At 47.7% G+C, this 25,132-nt stretch overlaps 1 protein-coding gene across 1 annotated transcript in view; it reads right to left on the minus strand.

Annotated features, from left to right (window-relative positions):
• Window positions 1–25,132, minus strand: part of LOC139264187 (nuclear receptor-binding protein 2-like) — a 125,343-nt gene that overhangs the window by 76,517 nt on the left and 23,694 nt on the right. The window contains exons 2-3 of the mRNA XM_070880273.1: window positions 23,400–23,522; window positions 13,095–13,613 (exon numbers count right to left, since the gene is read on the minus strand). Coding sequence (XP_070736374.1) covers window positions 13,095–13,613; window positions 23,400–23,522 — 642 coding nt within the window. The remainder of the gene's footprint in view (window positions 1–13,094; window positions 13,614–23,399; window positions 23,523–25,132) is intronic.

Raw genomic sequence — 25,132 nt, forward strand, 5'->3', positions numbered from 1 at the left:
ACCAGAACTGCACGCAGTGCTCCAGCTGTGGCCTAACTAGTGTTTTATACTCAGTTAGTATTCCTCTACTCGGAACTCCTACACAGCAAACGAGCCAAAGGTGAGCAGAGGAAACATTTCAAGGACACCCTCAAAGCCTCCCTGATAAAGTGCAACATCCCCACTGACACCTGGGAATCCCTGGCCAAAGACCGCCCTAAGTGGTGGAAGAGCATCTGGGAGGGCGCTGAGCACCTCGAGTCTCGTCGCCGAGAGCATGCAGAAACCAAGCGCAGGCAGCGGAAGGAGCGTGCGGCAAACCAGTCCCACCCTCCCCTTCCCTCAACCACTGTCTGTCCCACCTGTGACAGAGACTGTAATTCCCGTATTGGACTGGAAGCAAGTCTTCCTCGGTTCCAAGGGACTGCCTATGATGATGATGAAGTAGTGTGTTATAGAGTTCAAGCATAACCTCCCCGATCTTATATTCTATGTCTTGTCTAATAAAGGCAAGCATTCCGTATGCCTTCTTAATCACCTTATCCACCTGGCCTGCTACCTTCAGGGATCTGTGGACCTGCACTCCCAGGTCCCTCTGTTCCTCTACACTTCTCAGTGTCCTACCATTTAATGTATATTCCCTTGCCTTGTTGGCCCTCCCCAAATGCATTACCTCACACTTCTCCAGATTGACTGCCATTTGCCACTGTTCTGCCCACCTGACCAGTTTATTGATATCTTCCTGCAGTCTACAGCTTTCTTCCTCGCTCTCAACGACTACCAAAGCCTGTTATGTGGCACTTTACCGTACGCCTTTTGAAAGTCCATGTACTCCACATCAATCGCAATGCCCTCTCCAACCCGCTCAGTTACTTTATCAAAGAACTCAGTCAAGCAGGCTCGAGGGGCAGTGGGCCTACTCCTGCTCCTATTTCTTATGTTCTTATAAGTTCGTCAAACACGATTTGCTTTTAACAAATCCGTGCTGGCTTTCATTTATTAACCCATAGTTTTCCAAGTGTCATTTAATTGCGTACCGAATTATAGAAACATAGAAACATAGAAATTTACATTGTGTCCGCGCCGGTCGACAAAGAGCCGCAAGGCCCTCGGTCAGCAGCCCTGCAGGTTACATATAAACCTATGACCAATAACGGAAAGGTAAAGAGCACCCGGCCCAACCAGTCCGCCCCACACAACTGCGACACCCCTTATACTGAAACATTCTCCACTCCACCCCAACCGGAGCCATGTGATCTCCTGAGAGAGGCATAAACCAGATAAAAACCCAGGCCAATTTAGGGAGAAAAATCTGGGAAAATTCCTCTCCGACCCATCCAGGCGATCGACATTAATCCAGGAGATCACCCTGGCCGTATTCTATTCCCTGCAGTACTTACCATTATATCTGCACCGTCCAACAAAAGGTCATCCAGTCTAATCCCAATTACCAGCTCTAGGTCCGTAACCCTGCAGGTTACTACACTTTAAGTGCCCATCCAACCATCTCTTAAAAGTGGTGAGGGTTTCTGCATCCACCACTCTTCCAGGCAGCGAGTTCCAGATCCCCACAACCCTCTGCGTAAAGAAACCCCCCCGTCAAATCCCCTCTAAACCTTCCACCAACCACCTCTAAGCTATGCCCCCTCATAATAGACCCCTCCACCAATGGAAATGGGCCCTTACTATCCACTATGTGCAGGCCCCTCAATATTTTGTACACCTCAATCAGGTCTCCTCTCAACCTCCTCTGTTCCAATGAGAACAAACCCAGCCTATCCAATCTGTTCTCATAACTAAGATTCTCCATTCCAGGCAGCATCCTAGTAAATCTCCTCTGCACCCTCTCCAGTGCAATCACATCCTTCCTATAATACGGTGACCAGAACTGCACGCAATACTCCAGCTGTGGCCTAACCAAAGTATTATACAATTTAAGCATAACCTCCCTGCTCTTATATTCTATGCCTCGGCCAATAAAGGCAAGCATTCCGTATGCCTTCTTAACCACCTTATCCACCTGGCCTGCTACTTTCAGGGATCTGTGGACAAGCACTCCAAGGTCCCTTTGTTCAACTACACTTCTAAGTGGCCTACCATTTAATCTGTATACCCTTTCCTTATTAGCCCTCCCGAAGTGCATCACCTCACACTTCTCTGAATTGAATTCCATTTGCCACTGCTCTGCCCATCTGACCAGTCGATTGATATCCTCCTACAGCCCATGACTTTCCTCTTCATTATCAACCACACAGCCAATTTTAGTGTCGTCTGCAAACTTCTTAATCATACTCCCTATATTCAAATCTAAATCATTGATATATATCACAAAAAGCAAGGGACCCAGCACTGAGCCCTGTGGAACCCCACTGGAAACATCCTTCCAGTCACAAAAACATCCATCAATCATTACCCTTTGCTTCCTACCTCCAAGCCAATTTTGGATCCAACTTGCCACTTTGCCCTGGATCCCGTGGGCTTTTACCTTCATGACCTGTCTACCATGCGGGATCTTATCAAAAGCTTTGTTAAAGTCCATATATACTACATCATACGTGTTATGTATTTTACCCCTTGTAACCTGTATGACACCTGACCACCAGAGGGCCCACCTAGTGGAGTCTCAAGGGATCCCAGCATCCCTTGGAAGCATGGTAAATAAGCAATCCACCCACGAAGTACCTGTACTCTGGAGTCTTATTAAAGGAGCTAAGGTCACACTTGCTCATTGTACACAGCACTCAGTTTCATCCTTTATTATGAGTGTACCAATTGGCGACAAGGTAACGAACAACAGCGCGAAAATGTAAAGAACATTTGGTATCCTGGAGAAGTTCTCAGAAGGGGATGATTGAGAGGCCTTCATGGAGAGACTGGACCAATACTTCGTGGCCAACGAGCTGGAAGGGGACGAGAACGCGACCAAGCGAAGGGCGATCCTCCTAACTGTCTGTGGGGCAACAACCTGTGGCCTTAAGAAGAATCCTCTAGCTCCGGCAAAACCAACAGAGAAATCCTACGAAGAATTGTGTACGCTGGTCCGGGAGCACCTAAATCCTAAAGAAAGCATTTTGATGGCGAGATATCAGTTCGACTCATGTCAACAGTCGGAGGACCAGGAAGTGGCGAGCTGCGTCGCCGAACTAAGGCGCCTTGCAGGACACTGTGAGTTTGAGGGATTCCTAGAACAAATGCTTAGAGACTTTTTTGTACTGGGCATCGGACACGAGACAATCCTTCTCAAACTGTTGACTGTAGGAACTCCGAATCTAAGTAAAGCCATAATGATAGCCCAGACATTTATGTCCACCAATGACAACACCCAACAGATTCCGCAGAGTAAAGAAGTTTTGGCCAGTACTATGCATAAAGTAACGTCAGTTTCGAGCAGGAATATACATGGCAGAACGTACACACCGGCTGCTGCTGCCCAACCTCAGTTGACCCAGAGTCCGCCATCAATCATTAATGTGAGGCAGTTAACACCTCGTTGGCGTTGTGGAGGTGATCATCGGCCCCATCAATGCGGCTTTAAGCTCTATGTGTGCAACGGTTGCAGAACAATGGGACACTTCCAGCGAATGTGCAGGCGAGCTGTAAACCCTGCAAACCACCACGTTGCAGAGGAAGATAGATCCACTGTGGATCAGGCTGAATTGGAGACTTGAACCGAGGAGACAGAAGTGTACGGGGTACACACCTTCACCACGAAATGTCCACCAATAATATTGAAAGTTGAACTAAACGGTATTCCAGTATCCATGGAACTGGACACTGGGCAAGTCAGTCCACAATGAGTAAAAAGGCCTTCGACAGGCTGTGGTGCAACAAGGCACACAGGCCCAAGCTCAGCTCCATTCACACCAAGCTAAGGACTTACACCAAGGAACTAATCCCTGTAATTGGCAGTGCAGAAGTCAAAATTATGACGGAGCAGTACATGAACTCCCGCTGTGGATTGTGCCAGGGGATGGCCCCACTTTGTTTGGCAGAAGCTGGCTGGGAAAAATCCGCTGGAACTGGGATGACATCCGAGCGCTTTCATCTGTCGACGATGCCTCAAGTGCTCAGGTTCTGAGCAAGTTCCCATCGTTGTTCGAGCCAGGCATTGGAAGCTTCTCGGGGGCGAAAGTGCAGATCCATTTGGTTCCCGGTACGCGACCCATTCACCACAAGGCTCGGGCGGTACCGTACATGATGCGTGAAAAAGTGGAAATTGAGCTGGACAGGCTGCAACGTGAAGGCATCATCGCACTGGTGGAATTCAACGAGTGGGCCAGTCCGATTGTCCCAGTACTTAAAGGTGACGGCACGGTCAGAATTTGTGGGGACTATAAAGTACCGATTAACCGTTTTTCGCTACAGGACCAGTACCCGCTACCCAAGGCAGACGACCTATTTGCGACCCTGGCTGGAGGGAAGACGTTCACCAAGCTGGACCTGACCTCGGCCTACATGACGCAGGAGCTGGAGGAATCTTCGAAAGGCCTCACCTGCATCAACACGCACAAAGGTCTGTTCATCTATAACCAGTGCCCGTTCGGAATTTGGTCGGCCGCAGGATTTTCCAACGGAACATGGAGAGCCTGCTAAAGTCGGTTCCTCGCACCGTGGTTTTCCAGGACGACATACTAGTTACAGGTCGGGACACCATTGAACACTTGAAGAATCTGGAAGAGGTTCTTAGTCAGTTGGATTGCGTGGGGCTCAGGTCGAAACGCTCGAAGTGTGTTTTCCTGGCACAGGATGTCGAGGTCTTGGGAAGAAGAATCACGGCAGATGGCATCAGACCCACTGACGCCAAGACGGAGGCCATCAAGACACGCCGAGACCACAGAACATGACGGAGCTGCGGTCGTTCCTGGGACTCCTCAACTATTTCGGAAATTTCCTACCCGGGTTAAGCACCCTGCTAGAACCCCTACATGTGCTACTGCACAAGGGAGACGACTGGGTATGGGGGAATTCACAAGAGGCAGCCTTTAAGAAAGCCAGAAATACATAATGTTCAAACAAACTGCTTGCCCTGTATAACCCTTGTAAACGATTAGTGCTAGCTTGCGGGGTCAGGTGTGTGTTACAACAGGCTAACGAATCGGGGATTTTGCAACCGGTCGCTTATGCATCCAGGAGTCTGTCTAAGGCCGAAGGGGCCTACAGCATGATTGAAAAAGAGACTCTGGCGTGAGTTTACAGGGTGAAAAAATGCACCAGTACTTATTTGGCCTCTAGTTTGAGCTTGAAACTGACCACAAGCCGTTCATATCGCTGTTGTCTGAGAGCAAAGGGATTAATACCAATGCCTCTGCCCGCATCCAAAGATGGGCGCTCATGCTGTCGGCATAACAAATATGTTATAGTCAAGAGGGAGTTGGATATGGCCCTTACGGCTAAAGGGATCAAGGGGTATGGAGAGAAAGCAGGAAAGGGGTACTGAGGTGAATGATCAGCCATGATCTTATTGAATGGTGGTACAGGCTCGAAGAACCGAATGGCCTACTCCTGCACCTATTTTTCAATGTTTCTAATCTGCCACAGACCGGGCACAGAGAACTGCAGAGATGCTCTCAGTCGGCTGCCATTGCCCACCACCGGGGTGGAAATGGCACAGCCAGCGGACTTGCTCATGGACATGGAGGCATTCGAGAATGAAAAGTCCCCCGTTACGGCCCGCCAGATCAGGACCTGGACCAGCCGGGATCCTTTACTGTCCTTGGTTAAAAAACTGTCCTCCATGGGAGCTGGTCCGGTGTCCCAACGGAGATGCAGGAAGCGATTAAGCCGTTCCACAGACGTAAAGACAAGTTGTCCCTGCAGGCAGACTGTCTGTTGTGGGGCAATCGCGTGGTCTTGCCCAAGAAAGGCAGAGATACGTTCATATGTGAACTGCACAGCACCCACCCGGGCATTGTAATGATGAAAGCCATAGCCAGATCCCACGTGTGGTGGCCTGGCATCGACTCAGATTTAGAGTCATGCGTGCGCCAGTGCAACACTTGCTCTCAGCTGAGCAATGCACCCAGAGAGGCACCACTAAGTTTGTGGTTGTGGCCCTCCAATCCTTGGTCGAGGATCCACATGGACTATGCGGGCCCATTTCTAGGCAAAATGTTTTTGGTTGTCGTGGACGCTTACTCAAAATGGATTGAATGAGCGATAATGTCTGTAAGCACGTCCACGGCCACTATTGAAAGCCTACGAGCCATGTTTGCCATGCACGGCTTGTCTGATGTCCTAGTCAGCGAAAATGGGCCGTGCTTCACCAGTGCTGAATTCAAGGAATTCATGGCCCGCAACTGGATCAAACACGTCACATCTGCCCCGTTCAAGCCCGCATCCAACAGCCAGGCAGAACGGGCAGTTCAGACCATGAAGCAAAGATTGAAATGTGTGTCGGAAGGCTCCCTGCAGACCCGACTGTCCCGAGTCCTGCTCAGCTACCGCACCAGACCCCACTCACTAACCGGGGTTCCCCCAGCCAAGCTACTCATGAAAAGGGCGATAAAAACAAGGCTCTCTCTTGTCCACCTGATCTCCATGATCACATGGAGGGCAAGCGACATCAACAAAGTGTGTACCATGACCACGCAAATTTGTCACGCGATATTGAGATCAATGATCCTGTGTTTGTGCTCAATTATGGACATGGTCCCAAATGGCTCGCTGGCACGGTCACAGCCAAAGAGGGGAGTAGGGTGTTTCAGGTCAAACTGACCAATGGACAAAAGTACAGAAATCATTTGGACCAAATCAAATTGAGGTTCACCAACAGCTACGAACAACCCGAAGAGGACACCAGCAACTTTGACCCTCCAACACAGACACAAGTGGCAACTGACATCATGGTTGACCACGAAGCTGAACTCACCATCCCCAGCAGCCCGGCAAGGCCGGCTGCCCAACAGCTCAGTGAAGAACTGACCAATCCACCCACACCTGCATTTGTACCGAGATGATCGACAAGGGAGCGTAAAGCCCCAGATCGTCTCACCTTGTAAGTAAGTGTACTATTGATTTCATGAGGGTGTGATGTTATGTATTTAACCCCTTGTAATCTGTATGACACCTGGCTACCAGAGGGCCCACCTGTTGGAGTCCCAAGGGATCCCAGCATCCCTTGGGAGCACGGTATATAAGCAGGTCACCCACAAGGTACCTGCACTCTGGAGTCTTATTAAAGGAGCTAAGGTCACACTTGCTCATTGTACATAGTACTCAGTTTCCTCTAATATGGTACACTCATATCCTTTAATATGAGTGTACCAGTACCCACTACCCTCATCGACCCTCTTGGTTATCTCCTCAAAAAATTCAATCAGGTTAGTCAAACACGATCTTCCCTTAACAAATCCATGCTGACTGTCCCTGATTAATCTTTGTCTTTCTAAATGCAGATCTATCCAGTCTTTCAGGACTTTTTTCACTGAGGTTAGGCTGACAGGCCTGTATTTACTCGGCCTATCACTTTCAACTTCTTAAATAAGGGTATCACATTAGCAGTCGTCTAGTCCTCCGGCACCATGGCCTAAATCCAAAGAGGACTGGAAAATGATGGTCAAAGCCTCTGCTATTTCCTCTTTTGCTTCGCTCAACAGCCTGGAATGCATTTCACCCGGGCTCTAAGTTTCCCCACCACTGATGTTAGGCTGACTGGCCTGTATTTGTTGGGTTTATCCCTCTCCCCTTTTTTAAACAGGGGTGTAACATTTGCAATCACCTCTCCCATGTCTAAGGTGGATTGGAAGATTGTGGGTAGAGCCTCTGCAATTTCCACCCTTACCTCCCTCAGCATCCTTGGGTGAATTTTCTACTTTGAGCACAGCCAGTCTTTACGTACTTCCTCTTTATCTGTTTTCATCCTCTCGATTTCTCTACTGCCTCCCCCTTTACTGTGACTCTGGCACCATCCTTGTTATATATGTGGACTTGTATTTACTCTGTACAGTCACCAGAGGGCTCTTCCTTGGAGCCCCAAGGGATCCCATAATCCCTTGGGAGCACAGGTATTTAAGGAGGCTTCACAGGTTGGAGAGGCACTCTGGAGACCTGCAATAAAAGACTACGGTCACACTTTACTTTGAGCTCACAGTGTACAGTTTGACTCTTTCTACATACACAACAACGGGCGACGAGATATAGATAGCGAACCCAAAGATGCAGAGAACAGTGGGCATCCTGGAAAAATTTTCGGAGGGAGATGATTGGGAAATTTTTGTGGAGCGACTCGACCAATACTTCGTGGCCATTGAGCTAGATGGAGAAGAGAGCGCTGCCAAACGAAGGGTGATCCTCCTCACCGTCTGTGGGGCACCAACGGATGGCCTCATGAAGAATCTGCTCACTCCAGCGGAACCCACGGAGAAATCGTACGATGATTTGTGCACACTGGTCTGAGAGCATTTGAACCCGAAGGAAAGCTTCTCCTGGCGAGGTACCGGTTCTACACCTACAAAAGGTCTGAAGGTCAGGAAGTGGCGAGTTATGTCGCCGAGCTAAGATTCCTTGCAGGACATTGCGAATTTGAAGGACATTTGGAGCACATGCTCAGAGACTTTGTCGTACTTGGCATTGGCCACGAAACCATACTTCGCAAAGTTTTGATGGTAGAGACCCCAATCTTGAGTAAGGCCATAGCGATAGCCCAGGCGTTCATTGCCACCAGTGACAATCCGAAGCAAATCTCTCAGCACACAAGTGCTGCTACACGTACTGTGAACAAAGTGATTTTGTTTTCAAATTGTAACGTACAGGGCAGGTCACACATACCTGCAGCTGCATGTCCGCAGATGTCTCAGAGTCCACCATCAAGGGTGATGAATGCAAGGCCATTAACACCTTGTTGGCGCTGCGGGGGTGATCATCGTTTCCATTCATGCCGATTCAAAGGATACGTTTGCAAGGGCTGTGGAACAATGGGACATCTCCAACGAGTGTGCAGGTGAGCTGCAAAGCCTGTTAAACCTGCAAACCACCATGTTGCAGAGAAGGACAGATCCACGGAGGATCACGATGAACCAGAGCCTCAGATCGAGGAGGAAGAGGTACATGGGGTGCACACATTCACCATGAATTGTCCCCCGATAATGGTGAATGTTGAACTAAATGGACTCCCGGTGTCAATGGAGCTGGACACGGGCACGAGCCAGTCCATCATGGGCAAAAAGACTTTCGAAAGGTTGTGGTGCAACAAGGCCTCATGGTCAGTCTTAACTCCAGTTTGTACGAAACTAAGAACTTACACAAAAGAACTGATTCCTGTAATCGGCAGTGCTACCATAAAGATCTCCTATGATGGAGCGGTGCACAAGCTACCACTCTGGGTAGTACCGGGTGATGGTCCCACGCTGCTCGGCAGGAGCTGGCTGGGAAAGATACGCTGGAACTGGGACGATGTCCAAGCGCTATCGCCCGCTGACGACACTTCGTGTGCCCAGGTCTTAAACAAATTTTCTTTGCTGTTCGAACCAGGCATCGGGAAATTACAAGGAGCAAAAGGGCAGATCCACCTAATTCCGGGGGCGCAACCCATCCATCACAAGGCGAGAGCAATACCATACATGATGAGAGAAAGAGTAGAGATCGAGCTAGACCGGCTGCAAAGAAAGGGCATCATTTCACCGATCGAGTTCAGAGAGTGGGCCAGTCCTACTGTCCCAGTCCTTAAGGGAGTCGGCACCATCAGAATCTGTGGCGATTACAAAATAACTATCAATCGTTTCTCCCTGCAGGACCAATACCCACTACCAAAGGCCGATGACCTCTTTGCAAAGCTGGCAGAAGGAAAGCCGTTCACGAAGCTGGATTTGACTTCAGCCTACATGACGCAGGAACTGGAGGAATCATCGAAGGCTCTCAGCTGCATCAACACGCACAAGGGTCTTTTTGTTTATAACAGATGCCCATTTGGAATCCGATCAGCGATGGCGATATTCCAGAGAAACATGGAACGTTTACTGAAGTCGGTCCCACACACCGTGGTCTTCCAGGATGACATCTTGGTCACAGGTCGGAACACAGTCGAGCATCTGCAGAAACTGGAGGAGTTTCTTAGTCGACTCAACCGCATGGGGCTCAGGCTAAAACGCTCGAGGTGCGTTTTCCTGGAGTCTGAAGTAGAGTTCTTGGGAAGGATTGCGGCGGACAGCATCAGGCCCACCAATGCGAAGATGGAGGCAATCGAGAACGCACCGAGCCACAGAACATGACGGAGCTGCGGTCGTTCCTGGGACTCTTGAACTACTTTGTTAACTTCTTACCGGGTCTCAGCACACTGCTAGAACCACTACACGTCTTACTACGAAAAGGGGGCGAATGGGTTTGGGGCAAAAGCCAAGAAAATGCCTTTGTAAAAGCAAGAAAATTGTTATGCTTAAACACATTGCTTGTGTTGTATGATCCATGTAAGCGTTTGGTACGAGCATGTGATGCGTCGTCATATGGCGTCGGGTGTGTATTGCAACAAGCTAATGATTTCAGGAAACTGCAACCGGTTGCTTATGCATCCAGGAGTCTGTCTAAGGCTGAGAGAGCCTACAGCATGATTGAGAAAGAAGTGTTAGCGTGTGTCTATGGGTAAAGAAAATGCATCAATACCTGTTTAGGCTAAAATTAAAAATTGGAAACTGACCATAAGCCATTTATATCCCTGTTTTCTGAGAGTAAAGGGATAAATACCAATGCATCAGCCTGCATCCAGAGATGGGCGCTCACGTTGTCCGCATATAACTACGCCATCCGCCACAGGCCAGGCACAGAAAACTGCGCCGATGCTCTCAGTAGGCCGCTATTGCCCACCACAGGGGTGGAAATGGTGCAGCCCACAGATCTAGCCATGGTTATGGAAGCATTTGAGAGTGAGCAATCACCCGTCACTGCCCGGCAGATCAAAACCTGGACAAGTCAGGACCCCTTATTATCTCTAGTCAAAAGCTGTGTGCTTCACGGGAGCTGGTCCAGTGTCCCAGTGGAAATGCAGGAAGAGATAAAGCCGTTCCAGTGGCGCAAAAATGAAATGTCTATATAGGCAGACTGCCTTCTGTGGGGCAATCGAGTAGCAGTCCCCAAGAAGGGCAGAGACACCTTCGTCAATGACCTCCACAGTACCCACCCAGGCATCGTAATGATGAAAGTGATAGCCAGATCCCATGTGTGGTGGCTCGGTATCGATGCGAACTTAGAGTCCTGCGTTCACAGGTGTAATACATGCTCGCAGTTAAGCAATGTACCCAGAGAGACGCCGCTAAGTTTATGTCTTGGCCCTCCAAACCATGGTCTAGGGTACACGTCGACTATGTAGGCCCGTTCTTGGGTAAAATGTCCCTTGTGGTTGTAGACGCGTACTCCAAGTGGATTGAATGTGAGATAATGTCAGCTAGCATGTCCGCTGCCACTACTGAAAGCCTGCGGGCCATGTTTGCCGCACACGGCTTACCCGATGTCCTGATGAGCGGCAACGGGCCATGTTTTACCAGTGCTGAGTTCAAAGAATTCATGACCCATAACGGAATCAAACATGTCACATCTGCCCCGTTTAAACCAGCGTCCAATGGTCAGGCAGAGCGAACAGTGCAAACCATCAAGCAAGGCTTGAAGAGGGTAACTGAAGGCTCACTGCAGACTCACCTATCCTGAGTTCTGCTTAGCTACCGCACGAGACCCTACTCACTCACTGGGATTCCACCTGCTGAACTGCTCATGAAAAGAGCACTTAAGACAAGGCTCTCGTTAGTTCACCCTGATCTACATGAACAGTTAGAGAGCAGGCAGCTTCAACAAAGTGCATACCATAATAGCGCAAATGTGTCACACGAAATTTAAGTCAATGATCCTGTATTTGTATTAAATTATGGAGCAAGGTCCCAAGTGGCTTCCCGGCACTATCGTGGCCAAAGAGGGGAGCAGGGTGTTTCGGGTCAAACTTTCAAATGGACTCATTCACCAGAAACACTTGGACCAAATCAAACTCAGATTCACGGACTATCCTGAGCATCCCACTTTAGACCCTACCTTTTTTGATCCCTGAACATACACACCAGTGGCAACCGATACCACGGTTGACCACGAAGCAGAACCCATCATCCACAGCAGCCCAGCAGGGCCCAACAAATGACTCAACAACACCAGCCTTCAAACCGAGACCAGGGCAAGAAGGGCCCCAGATTGACTCACATTGTAAATAGTTACACTATTGACTTGGGGGGGGAGTGTTGTTACATATGTATACTTGTATTTACTCTGTACAGCCACCAGAGGGCTCATCCCCTGGAGTTCCAAGGGATCCCATAATCCCTTGGTAGCACTGGTATTTAAGGAGGTCTCAGAGGTTGGAGAGGCACTCTGGAGACCTGCAATAAAAGACTACGGTCACACTTTACTTTGAGCTCACAGTGTTCAGTCTGACTCTTTCTCCATACACAACACTCCTCTTCTCTAATGAAGATTACAATCTACTGCTAATATCCAACATTGTGCCCCATTCCCAATCACCAGGCCCCATTCATAAGGCCATAAGAACAGAAGAAATAGGATCAGGAGTAGACCGTTCGGCCCCATGGCTGATCGCCCACCTCAACCCCACTTTCCCGCACTATTCCCATATCCCTCGATTCCCTGAATATCCAGAAATCTATCGATCTCGGTCTTAAATATACTCAAGGACTGAGCCTCCACAGCCCTCTGGGGCAGAGAATTCCAAAGATTCACCACCCTCTGAGTTAGGAATTTCTCCTCATCTCTGTCCTAAATGGCCGACCCCTTATCCTGAGACTGTGACCCCTGGTTCTAGACTCCCCAGCCAGGGGAAACATCCTCCCTGCATCTACCCTGTCAAGCCCTGTAAGAATTGTGTATGTTTCAATGAGATCACCTCTCATTCTTCTAAACTCCAGAGAATATCGGACGAATCTCTCCTCATAGGACAATCCCCCATCCAAGGAATCAGTCTGGTGAACCTTCGTTGCACTCCCTCTATGGCAAGTATAATATATTTGAATCATGGGTTCTTTGCTTAAGAAATCATCGCAACACATTGCTATTAAAAACTAGTTGGTTTATTAGCAAAAAGTTTAACAATCACACAACATATTACCGGTTCATCCAGCCTAGAACCTACTCACCCGGATGGAGGTCTCTCCGGTGGAGGTCTCTTTGGCGGAGGTCTCTCTGGCGGAGGTCTCTCTGGCGGAGGTCTCTCCGGCGGAGGTCTCTCCGGTGGAGGTCTCTTCGATGGAGGTCTCCCTGATGGAGGTCTCTCTGGTGGAGGGCTCTTTTGTTGGGGTCTCTCTGGCGGAGGGCTCTCTGGTTGGGGTCTCTCTGGTTGGGGGCTCTCTGGTGGAGGGCTCTCTGGTGGAGGGCTCTCTGGTGGAGGGCTCTCTGGTTGGGGGCTCTCTGGTGGAGGGCTCTCTGGTGGAGGGCTCTCTGGTGGAGGGCTCTCTGGTTGGGGGCTCTCTGGTGGAGGGCTCTCTGGTGGAGGGCTCTCTGGTGGGGGGCTCCCTGGTTGGGGGCTCCCTGGTGGTCTCCCGGGCAGGTGTCTCCCGGGTGAGGGGCTGACTGCTGTCTATCCAGTACTTGTGAAATTTGACAATGTTGGGGTGCTCAAGCTGCATGAAGTGTTCAAACACCAACTTAATATTCTCCTGTAGAGAGAAGGTCACAGTTAGACTCAGCAACAGGAACTCCGAGAACTAGACACAACCTCCCATGGAGATAAGGCCACATATACAGGGTCGGTGTGTAACACAGAGATAGGGCCACAGATACAGGGTTGGTGTGTGACACAGAGATAGGGTCACATATACAGGGTCGGTGTGTAATACAGAGATAGGGTCACATATACAGTGCCACGTGCTAGTCAGAGTAGGAGTCGCAGGATAGCTCAGATGAATACGTGGCTTGAGCAGTGGTGCAGAAGAGAGGGATTCAAATTCCTGGGGCATTGGAACCGGTTCGGAGGGATATGGGACCAGTACAAACCGGACGGTCTGCACCTGGGCAGGACCGGAACCAATGTTCTAGGGGGAGTGTTTGCTCGTGCTGTTGGGGAGGAGTTAAACTAATATGGCAGGGGGATGGGAACCTATGCAGGGAGACAGAGGGAAGTAAAAAGGGGGCAGAGCAAAAAGTAGGAAGGAGAATAGTAAAAGTGGAGGGCAGAGAAATCAAGGGCAAAAATCAAAAAGGGCTACATTACAACATAATTCTAAAAGGACAAAGTGTGTTAAAAAAACAAACCTGAAGGTTCTGAGTTTCAATGCAAGGAGCATTCGTAATAACGTGGATGAATTAACTGCACAGATAGCTGTTAACGGATATGATGTAATTGGGATTACGGAGACATGGCTCCAGGGTGACCAATGCTGGGAACTCAACATCCAGGGGTATTCAATATTCAGGAAGGACAGACAGGAAGGAAAAGAAGGTGGGGTAGCGTTGCTGGTTAAAGAGGAGATTAACGCAATAGTAAGGAAGAACATGAGCGTGGATGATATGGAATCTATATGGGTAGAGCTGCAGAACACCAAAGGGCAGAAAACGTTAGTGGGAGTTGTGTACAGACCACCAAACAGTAGTAGGGAGGTTGGGGATAGCATCAAACAGGAAATTAGGGATGTGTGCAATAAAGGTTATCATGTATGACTTTAATCTGCATATTGATTGGGCTAACCAAACTGGTAGCAATACTGTGGAGGAGGATTTCCTGGAGTGTATAAGGGATGATTTTCTAGACCAATATGTCGCAGAACCAACTAGAGAGCAGGCCATCCTAGACTGGGTCTTGTGTAACGAGAGAGGATTAATTAGCAATCTGGTCGTGCGGGGCCCCTTGGGGAACATTGACAATAATATGGTAGAATTCTTCATTAAGATGGAGCGTGACACAGTTAATTCAGAGAATAGGGTCCTGAACTTAAAGAAAGGAAACTTCGATGGTATGAGACGTGAATTGGCTAGGATAGACTGGAGAATGATACTTAAAGGGTTCACGGTAGATGGGCAATGGCAGATAGAAATATCACATGGATGAACTACAACAATTGTACATTCCTGTGTGGCCTAAGAATAAAAAAGGGAAGGTGGCTCAACCGTGGCTAACAAGGGAAATTAGGGATAGTGTTAAATCCAAGGAAGAGGCATATAAATTGGCCAGAAAAAGCAACAAACCTGAGGACTGGGAGAAATTTAGAATTTAGCAGAGGAGGATGAAGAGTTTAATTAGGAGGAGGAAAATAGAGTATAAGAGTAAGCTTGCAGGGAACATAAAAACTGACTGCAAAAGCTTCTATAGATAAGTGAAGAGAAAAAGATTAGTGAAGACAAATGCAGGTCCCTTTCAGTCAGAATCAGGTGAATTCATAATGGGAAACAAGGAAATGGCAGACCAATTGAACAAATACTTTGGTTCTGTCTTCACTAAGGAAGACACGAATAATCTCCCGAAAATACTAGGGGACCGAGAGTCTAGCGAGAAGGGGGAACTGAGGGAAATCCTTATTAATCAGGAAATGGTGATAGGAAAATTGAAGGGACTGAAGGCCGATAAATCCCCAGGGCCTGATAGTCTGCATCCCAGAGTATTAAGGAAGTGGCCCTAGAAATAGTAGATGCATTGGTGGTCATTTTCCAACATTCCATGGACTCTGGTTCAGTTCCTATGGATTGGAGGGTAGCTACTGTAACCCCACTTTTTTAAAAAGATGGGAGGGAGAAAACAGGGAATTATAGACCGGTCAGCCTGACATCGGGAGTGGGGAAAATGCTGGAATCAATTATTAAAGATGTAATAGCAGCGCATTTGGAAAGCAGTGACAGGATCGGTCCAAGTTAGCATGGATTTATGAAAGGGAAATCATGCTTGACAAATCTTCTAGAGTTTGTTGGGGATGTAACTTTAGAGTGGATAAGGGAGAACCAGTGGATGTGGTGTATTTGGACATTCAAAAGGCTTTTGACAAAGACCCATACAAGGGATTAATGTGAAAAATTAAGGCACATGGTATTGGGGGTAATGTACTGATGTGGATAGAGAACTGGTTGGCAGGCAGGAAGCAGAGAGTCGGGATAAACGGGTCCTTTTCAGAATGGCAGGCAGTGACTAGTGGGGTGCCGTAAGGCTCAGTGCTGGGACCCAGCTATTTACAATATACATTAATGATTTAGACGAAGGAATTGAATGTAATATCTCCAAGTTTGCAGATGACACCAAGCTGGGTGGCGGTGTGAGCTGTGAGGAGGATGCTAAGAGGCTGCAGAGTGACTTGGATAGGTTAGGTGAATGGGCAAACACATGGCAGATGCAGTATAATGTGGATAAATGTGAGGTTATCCACTTTGGTGGCAAAAACACGAAGGCAGATTATCTGAATAGTGACAGATTAATAAAAGGGGAGGTGCAACGAGACCTGGGTGTCATTGTACATCAGTCATTGAAAGTTGCCATGCAGGTACAGCAGGCAGTAAAGAAGGCAAATGGTATGTTGGCCTTCATAGCGAGGGGATTTGAGTATAGGAGCAAAGAGGTCTTACTGCAGTTGTACAGGGCCTTGATGAGACCACATAGAAACTTAGAAACATATAAAATAGGTGCAGGAGCAGGCCATTCCGGGAGTATTGTGTGCAGTTTTGGTCTCCTAATCTGAGGAAGGACGTTCTTGCTAGTGAGAGAGTGCAGCGAAGGTTCACCAGACTGATTTCCGGGATGGCAGGACTGACATATGAAGAAAGACTGGATCAACTAGGCTTATATTCACTGAAATTTAGAAGAATGAGAGGGGATCTCATAGAAACATATAAAATTCTGACGGGATTGGACAGGTTAGAGGCAGGAAGAATGTTCCCGATGTTGGGGAAGTCCAAAACCAGGGGTCACAGGCTAAGGATAAGGGGTAAGCCATTTAGGACCGAGATGAGGAGAAACTTCTTCACTCAGAGAATTGGGAACCTGTGGAATTCTCTACCACAGAAAGTTGTTGAGGCCAGTTCGTTGGTATATTCAAAAGGGAGTTAGATGTGGTCCTTATGGCTAAAGGGATCAAGTGGTATGGCGAGAAAGCAGGAATGGAGTACTGAAGTTGCATGATCAGCCATGATCTTATTGAATGGTGGTGCAGGCTCGAAGGGCCGAATGGCCTACTCCTGCACCTATTTTCTAGGTTTCTCTGTTTCTATGTCAGTTTGCAACACAGATCTGTGTGTAACACAGAGATAGGGTCACATATACAGGATAGGTCAGTAACACAGAGATAGGGTCACATAGACAGGGTTGGTGTGTAACACAGAGATAGGGACACATAGACAGGGTTGGTGTGTAACACAGAGATAGGGCCACATAGACAGGGTCGGTGTGTAACATAGAGATAGGGACACATATACAGGGTCGGTGTGTAACACAGAGATAGGGACACATATACAGGCTAGGTCAGTAACACAGAGATAGGGTCACATATACAGGGTCGGTGTGTAACACAGAGATAGGGCCACATATACAGGGTTGGTGTGTAACACAGAGATAGGGCCACATATACAGGCTAGGTCAGTAACACAGAGATAGGGTCACATATACAGGGTCAGTGTGTAACACAGAGATAGGGTCACATATACAGGGTCGGTGTGTAACACAGAGATAGGGCCACATATACAGGGACAGTGTGTAACACAGAGATAGGGACACATATACAGGGTCGGTGTGTAACACAGAGATAGGGACACATATACAGGGTCGGTTTGTAACACAGAGATAGGGCCACATATACAGGGTCGGTGTGTAACACAGAGATAGGGACACATATACAGGGTCGGTATGTAACACAGAGATAGGGACACATAGACAGGGTCGGTGTGTAACACAGAGATAGGGACACATATACAGGGTCGGTTTGTAACACAGAGATAGGGCCACATATACAGGGTCGGTGTGTAACACAGAGATAGGGACACATATACAGGGTCGGTGTGTAACACAGAGATAGGGACACATATACAGGATAGGTCAGTAACACAGAGATAGGGCCACATACACAGGGTTTGTGATCGGGAAAGCACTGCCTGAAGGGGCGATGGAAGCAGATTTTAGAGTAACATTCAAACGGGAAATTGATAAATACTGGAAAAGGAAACATTGACAGGGCGACGGGGAAAGAGCGGGGAGTAGAATAATTCGATAGCTCTTTCATAGGACATCGCTGCCAGACTGGCTTTCGGCAGGAGGTGAGAGAACCAACACGAGGGAAAAACCTGCTTACCAATCTACCTGTCGCAGATGTTGGGGAAGTCCAGAACCAGGGGACACAGTCCAAGGATAAGGGGTAGGCCATTTAGGACCGAGATGAGGAGAAACTTCTTCACCCAGAGTTGTTAACCTGTGGAATTCCCTGCTGCAGAGAGTTGTTGATGCCAGTTCATTGGATATATTCAAAAGATATGGCCCTTACGGCTAAAGGATCAAGGGGTATGGAGAGAAAGCAGGAAGGGGTACTGAGGGAATGATCAGCCATGATCTTATTGAATGGAGGTGCAGGCTCGAAGGGCCGAATGGCCTACGCCTGCACCTATTTTCTATGTTTCTATGTTTCTAAAGCCTGAGGATTGGGAGAGTTCATCAGCAAAGGATGAACAACAAACAATTGATCACATGGGAGAAAATAGGCATTGCGAGTAAACTAGCGAGAAATATAAAAACTGATTGTAAGACCTGTAAAAAGGAAGAGAGTAGCAAAAGTAAGTGTTGGTCCTTTGAGGCTGAGACAGGAGAAATTTTAATAGGGAATAAGGAAATGGAAGAGACTTTAAACAAAAAAATGGTATCTGTCTTCACAGTACAAGACACAAAAAGTATACCAAATATAGTAGGGAACCAAGGGGCTAATGAGAGTGAGGAATTTAAAATAATTTATATCAGTAGAGAAAAAGTACTTGAGAAACTAATGGGACTAAAAGCCACCAAATCCCCTGGACCTGACGGCCTACATCCTCAGGTCCTAAAAGAGGTGGCTGCAGAGATAGTGGATGCATTGGTTGTCATCTTCCAAAATTCCCCAGGTTCTAGAACGGTCCCAGCGGATTGGAAGGCAGCAAATGTAACCCCGCTATTCAAGAAAGGAGGGAGAGAGAAAACAGGGAACCACAGGTCAGTTAGCCTGACATCAGTCGTCGGGAAAATGTTGGGATCGAGAAAATCATAACATGATTAGGCAGAGACAACATGGTTTTATGAAAGGGAAATTGTGTTTGACATATTTATTGAAGTTTTTTAGGATATAAGTAGCAGGGTAGATAAAGGGGAAACAGTGGATGTAGTATATTTGGATTTCCAACATGCATTGCATAAGGTGCTACATGAAGGTTGTTAACCAAGATACGGGCTCGTGGCATTGGGGGTAATATATTAGCATGGATTGAAGATTGGTTAACAGACAGAAAACAGAGAGTCGGGATAAACGGGTCATTTTCGGGTTGGCAAACAGTGAATAGTGGGGTGCCGTCGGGATCAGTGCTGGGGCCACAGCTATTTACAATCAATATTAATGACCTAGATGAAGGGACCGAGTGTAATGTATCCAGGTTTGCTGATGATACAAAGCTAGGTGGGACAGTAAGCTGTGAGGAGAACAGAAAGCATCTGCAAAGGGATATAGACAGACTGAGTGACTGGGCAGTAAGGTGGCAGATGGAGTTTAATGTGGGGAAATATGAGGTTATTCGCTTTGGTCGGAAGAACAGAAAAACAGCATTTTGTTTTAAATGGGGAGAAACTTTTAAATGTTGGTGTTCAGAGAGATTTAGGTGCCCTCTTCAAGAAGCACAACAAGCGAGTATGCAGGTACAGCAAGCAATAAGGAAGGCTAATGGAATGCTGACCTTTATTGCAAGGGAGTTGGAGTATAGAAACATAGAAACATAGAAAATAGGTGCAGGAGTAGGCCATTCGGCCCTTCGAGCCTGCACCGCCATTCAATGAGTTCATGGCTGAACATGCAACTTCAGTACCCCATTCCTGCTTTCTCGCCATGCCCCTTGATCCCCCTAGTGGTAAGGACTACATCGAACTCCTTTTTGAATATATTTAATGAATTGGCCTCAACAACTTTCTGTGGTAGAGAATTCCACAGGTTCACCACTCTCTGGGTGAAGAAGTTTCTCCTCATCTCAGTCCTAAATGGCTTACTCCTTATCCTTAGACTGTGACCCCTGGTTCTGGATTTCCCCAACATTGGGAACATTCTTCCTGCATCTAACCTGTCTAACCCCGTCAGAATTTTAAACGTTTCTATGAGGTCCCCTCTCATTCTTCTGAACTCCAGTGAATACAAGCCCAGTTGATCCAGTCCTTCTTGATATGTCAGTCCCGCCATCCCGGGAATCAGTCTGGTGAACCTTCGCTGCACTCCCTCAATTGCAAGAATGTCCTTCCTCAAGTTAGGAGACCAAAACTGCACACAATACTCCAGGTGTGGCCTCACCAAGGCCCTGTACAACTGTAGTAACACCTCCCTGCCCCTGTACTCAAATCCCCTCGCTATGAAGGCCAACATGCCATTTGCTTTCTTCACCGCCTGCTGTACCTGCATGCCAACCTTCAATGACTGATGTACCATGACACCCAGGTCTCGTCGCACCTCCCCTTTTGCTAATCTGTCACCATTCAGATAATAGTCTGTCTCTCTGTTTTTACCACCAAAGTGGATAACCTCACATTTATCCACATTATACTTCATCTGTCATGCATTTGCCCACTCACCTAACCTATCCAAGTCACTCTGCAGCCTCACAGCATCCTCCTCGCAGCTCACACTGCCACCCAACTTAGTGTCATCTGCAAATTTGGAGATACTACATTTAATCCCCTCGTCTAAATCATAAATGTACAATGTAAACAGCTGGGGCCCCAGCACAGAACCTTGCGGTACCCCACAAGTCACTGCCTGCCATTCTGAAAAGTACCCATTTACTCCTACTCTTTGCTTCCTGTCTGACAACCAGTTCTCAATCCACGTCAGCACACTACCCCCAATCCCATGTGCTTTAACTTTGCACATTAATCTCTTGTGTGGGACCTTGTCGAAAGCCTTCTGAAAGTCCAAATACACCACATCAACTGGTTCTCCCTTGTCCACTCTACTGGAAACATCCTCAAAAAATTCCAGAAGATTTGTCAAGCATGATTTCCCTTTCACAAATCCATGCTGACTTGGACCTATCATGTCACCTCTTTCCAAATGCACTGCTATGACATCCTTAATAATTGATTCCATCATTTTACCCACTACTGAGGTCAGGCTGACCGGTCTATAATTCCCTGTTTTCTCTCTCCCTCCTTTTTTAAAAAGTGGGGTTACATTGGCTACCCTCCACTCCATAGGAACTGATCCAGAGTTTATGGAATGTTGGAAAATGACTGTCAATGCATCCGCTATTTCCAAGGCCACCTCTTTAAGTCTCTGGGATGCAGTCCATCGGGCCCTGGGGATTTATCGGCCTTCAATCCCATCAATTTCCCCAACACAATTTCCCGACTAATAAGGATTTCCCTCAGTTCTTCCTTCTTACTAGACCCTCTGACCCCTTTTATATCCAGAAGGTTGTTTGTGTCCTCCTTAGTGAATACCAAACCAAAGTACTTGTTCAATTGGTCTGCCATTTCTTTGTTCCCCGTTATGACTTCCCCTGATTCTGACTGCAGGGGACCTACGTTTGTCTTTACTAACCTTTTTCTCTTTACATATCTATAGAAACTTTTGCAGTCTGTCTTAATATTCCCTGCAAGCTTCCTCTCGTACTCTATTTTCCCTGCCCTAATCAAACCCTTTGTCCTCCTCTGCTGAGTTCTAAATTTCTCCCAGTCCCCGGGTTCGCTGCTATTTCTGGCCAATTTGTATGCCACTTCCTTGGCTTTAATACTATCCCTGATTTCCCTTGATAGCCATGGTTGAGCCACCTTCCCTTTTTTATTTTTATGCCAGACAGGGATGTACAATTGTTGTAATTCATCCATGCGGTCTCTAAATGTCTGCCATTGCCCATCCACAGTCAACCCCTTAAGTATCATTCGCCAATCTATCCTAGCCAATTCATGCCTCATACCTTCAAAGTTACCCTTCTTTAAGTTCTAGACCATGGTCTCTGAATTAACTGTTTCATTCTCCATCCTAATGCAGAATTCCACCATATTATGGTCACTCTTCCCCAAGGGGCCTCGCACAACAAGGTAAGGAAGTCTTGTTATTATTATACAGGGCCTTGGGGAGACCACACCTGTAGTACTGTGCATAGTTTTGGTCTCCTTATAAGAACATAAGAAATAGGAGCAGAAGTAGGCCATTCAGCCCCTCGAGCCTGCTCCACCATTCAATAAGATCATGGCTGATCTTCTACCTCAACTCCACTTTCTTGCACTGTCCCCATATCTCTTGATTCCCTTAATATGCAAAAATCTATCGATCTCTGTCTTGAATATACACAAGGACTGAGCCTCCACAGCCCTCTGGGGCAGAGAATTCCAAAGATTCACCATTCTCTGAGTGAAGAAGTTTCTCCTCATCTCTGTCCTAAATTGCCAACCCCTTATTCTGAGACAGTGACTCCTGGTTCTAGACTCCCCAGCCCGGGGGAAACATTCTCTCTGCATCTACCCTGTCAAGCCCTGTAAGAATTTTGTATGTTTCAATGAGATCACCTCTCATTTTTCTAAACTCGAGAGAATATCAGCCTAGTCTACTCAATCTCTCATAAGAACATAAGAAATAGGAGCAGGAGTAGGCTATACAGCCCCTCGAGCCTGCTCCACCATTTAATAAGATCATTGCTGATCCGATCATGGACTCAGACCCACTTCCCCGCCCGCTCCCCATAACCCCTTATTCCCTTAATGTTTAAGAAACTGTCTATTTCTGTCTTAAATATATTCAATGTCCCAGCTTCCACAGCTCTCTGAGGCAGCGAATTCCACAGATCCCCAACCCTCTGATCGAAGAAATTTCTCCTCATCTCAGTATTAAATGGGCGGCCCCTTATTCTAAGATTATGCCTTCTAGTTCTAGTCTCCTCTATCAGTGGAAACATCCTCTCTGCATCCACCTTGTCAAGCCCCCTCATAATCTTATATGTTTCGATAAGATCACCTCTCATTCTTTTGAATTCCAATGAGTAGAGGCCCAACCTACTCGACCTTTCCTCATGTCAACCCCCTCACCTCCAGAATCAACCGAGTGAACCTCCTCTGAACTGCCTCCAAAGCAAGTATATCCTTTCGTAAATATGGAAACCAAAACTGCATGCAGTATTCCAGGTGTGGCCTCACCAATACCCTGTATAACTGTAGCAAGACTTCCCTGCTTTTATACTCCATCCACTTTGCCATAAAGGCCAAGATTCTATTGGCCTCCCAGTTTGGAGGGTTAAGTAGGAGATGCAGCAATTTTGCGCCTTACCTCATGAATGTGGAAGACACTGGGATCAGTGAAGTGAACTTCATGCCAAGCGACTTCCACCCCTTCCTCCGTGTCCATAGCCAGGTAAGTGCTCTCGATCCCGTACACATTCTCCTGCCTTACCTGAGGGAAGGTGGGAATAGAAGGTGAGTCCGACAGGCCACTCGCTAGACAAGCCCATTGCCCGAGTCACAGGCAACCCACACCTCGAGGAAAAAAAACACAAAACACTGAGACCAGAGGGAAGAACTTGCATTTATTTCACAGCCTCAGGATCCCCCAAAGCGTTTTACAGCTAATCAAGTACTTCTCAATTCGAATCACTGTTGTAATTTGTGCACAACAAACTCCCACAAACAGCAATGTTATAACCAAAGTGCAAGTACCCTTTAATATCCCACCCAGTCTAATCCCACTCTCCCCTCACTCCCTGTACCCTTTAATATCCCAACCAGTCTAATCCCACTCTCCCCTCACTCCCTACACCCTTTAATATCCCAACCAGTCTAATCCCACTCTCCCCCTCACTCCCCGTACCATTTAATATCCCACCCAGTCTAATCCCACTCTCCCCCTCACTCCCCGTACCCTTTAATATCCCACCCAGTCAATCCCAATCTCCCCTCACTCCCCACACCCTTTAATATTACACCCAGTCTAATCCCACTCTCCCCGCACTCCCTGTACCATTAATATCCCACCCAGTCAATTCCCACTCTCCCCCTCACCCTTTAATATCCCACCCAGTCTAATCCCACTCTCCCCCTCACTCCCCGTACCTTTAATATCCCATCCAGTCTAATCCCACTCTCCCCCTCACTCCCCTCAGCCTTTAATATCCCACCCAGTTTAATCCCACTCTCCCCTCACTCCCTGTACCTTCAATATCCCACCCAGTCTAATCCCACTCTCCCCCTCACTCCCCACATCCTTTAATATCTCACCCAGTCTAATTCCACTCTCCCCTCACTCCCTGTACCTTTAATATCCCACCCAGTCAATTCCCACTCTCTCCCTCACTCCCCACACCCTTTAATATCCCACCCAGTCTAATCTCACTCTCCCCCTCACTCCCCACGCCCTTTAATATCTCACTCAGTCTAAACCCACTCTCCCCTCACTTCCTGTACCTTTAATATCCCACCCAGTCTAATCCCACTCTCCCCCTCACTCCCCGTACCCTTTAATATCCCACCCAGTTTAATCCCACTCTCCCCTCATTCCCTGTACCTTTAATATCCCACCCAGTCTAATCCCACTCTCCCCCTCACTGCCCTCACCCTTTAATATCCCACCCAGTCTAATCCCACTCTCCCCCTCACTCCCTGTACCCTTTAATATCACACCCAATCTAATCCCATTCTCCCCTCACTCCCTGTACCCTTTAATATCCCACCCAGTCTGATCCCACTCTCCTCCTCACTCCCCGTACCCTTTAATATCCCACCCTGTCTAATCCCACTCTCCCCCTCACTCCCCGTACCCTTTAATACCTCACCCAGTCTAATCCCACTCTCCCCTCACTCCCCGTACCCTTTAATATCCCACCAAGTCTGATCCCACTCTCCTCCTCAATCCCCGTACCCTTTAATACCCCACCCAGTCTAATCCCACTCTCCCTAACTCCCCGTACCCTTTAATATCCCACCAAGTCTAATCCCACTCTCCCCCTCACTCCCCATACCCTTTAATACCCCACCCAGTCTAATCCCACTTTCCCCCTCACTCCCCGT

The sequence above is a fragment of the Pristiophorus japonicus genome, chromosome 5 (assembly GCF_044704955.1).
Source record: "Pristiophorus japonicus isolate sPriJap1 chromosome 5, sPriJap1.hap1, whole genome shotgun sequence".
NCBI classification, from domain to species: Eukaryota; Metazoa; Chordata; class Chondrichthyes; family Pristiophoridae; genus Pristiophorus; species Pristiophorus japonicus.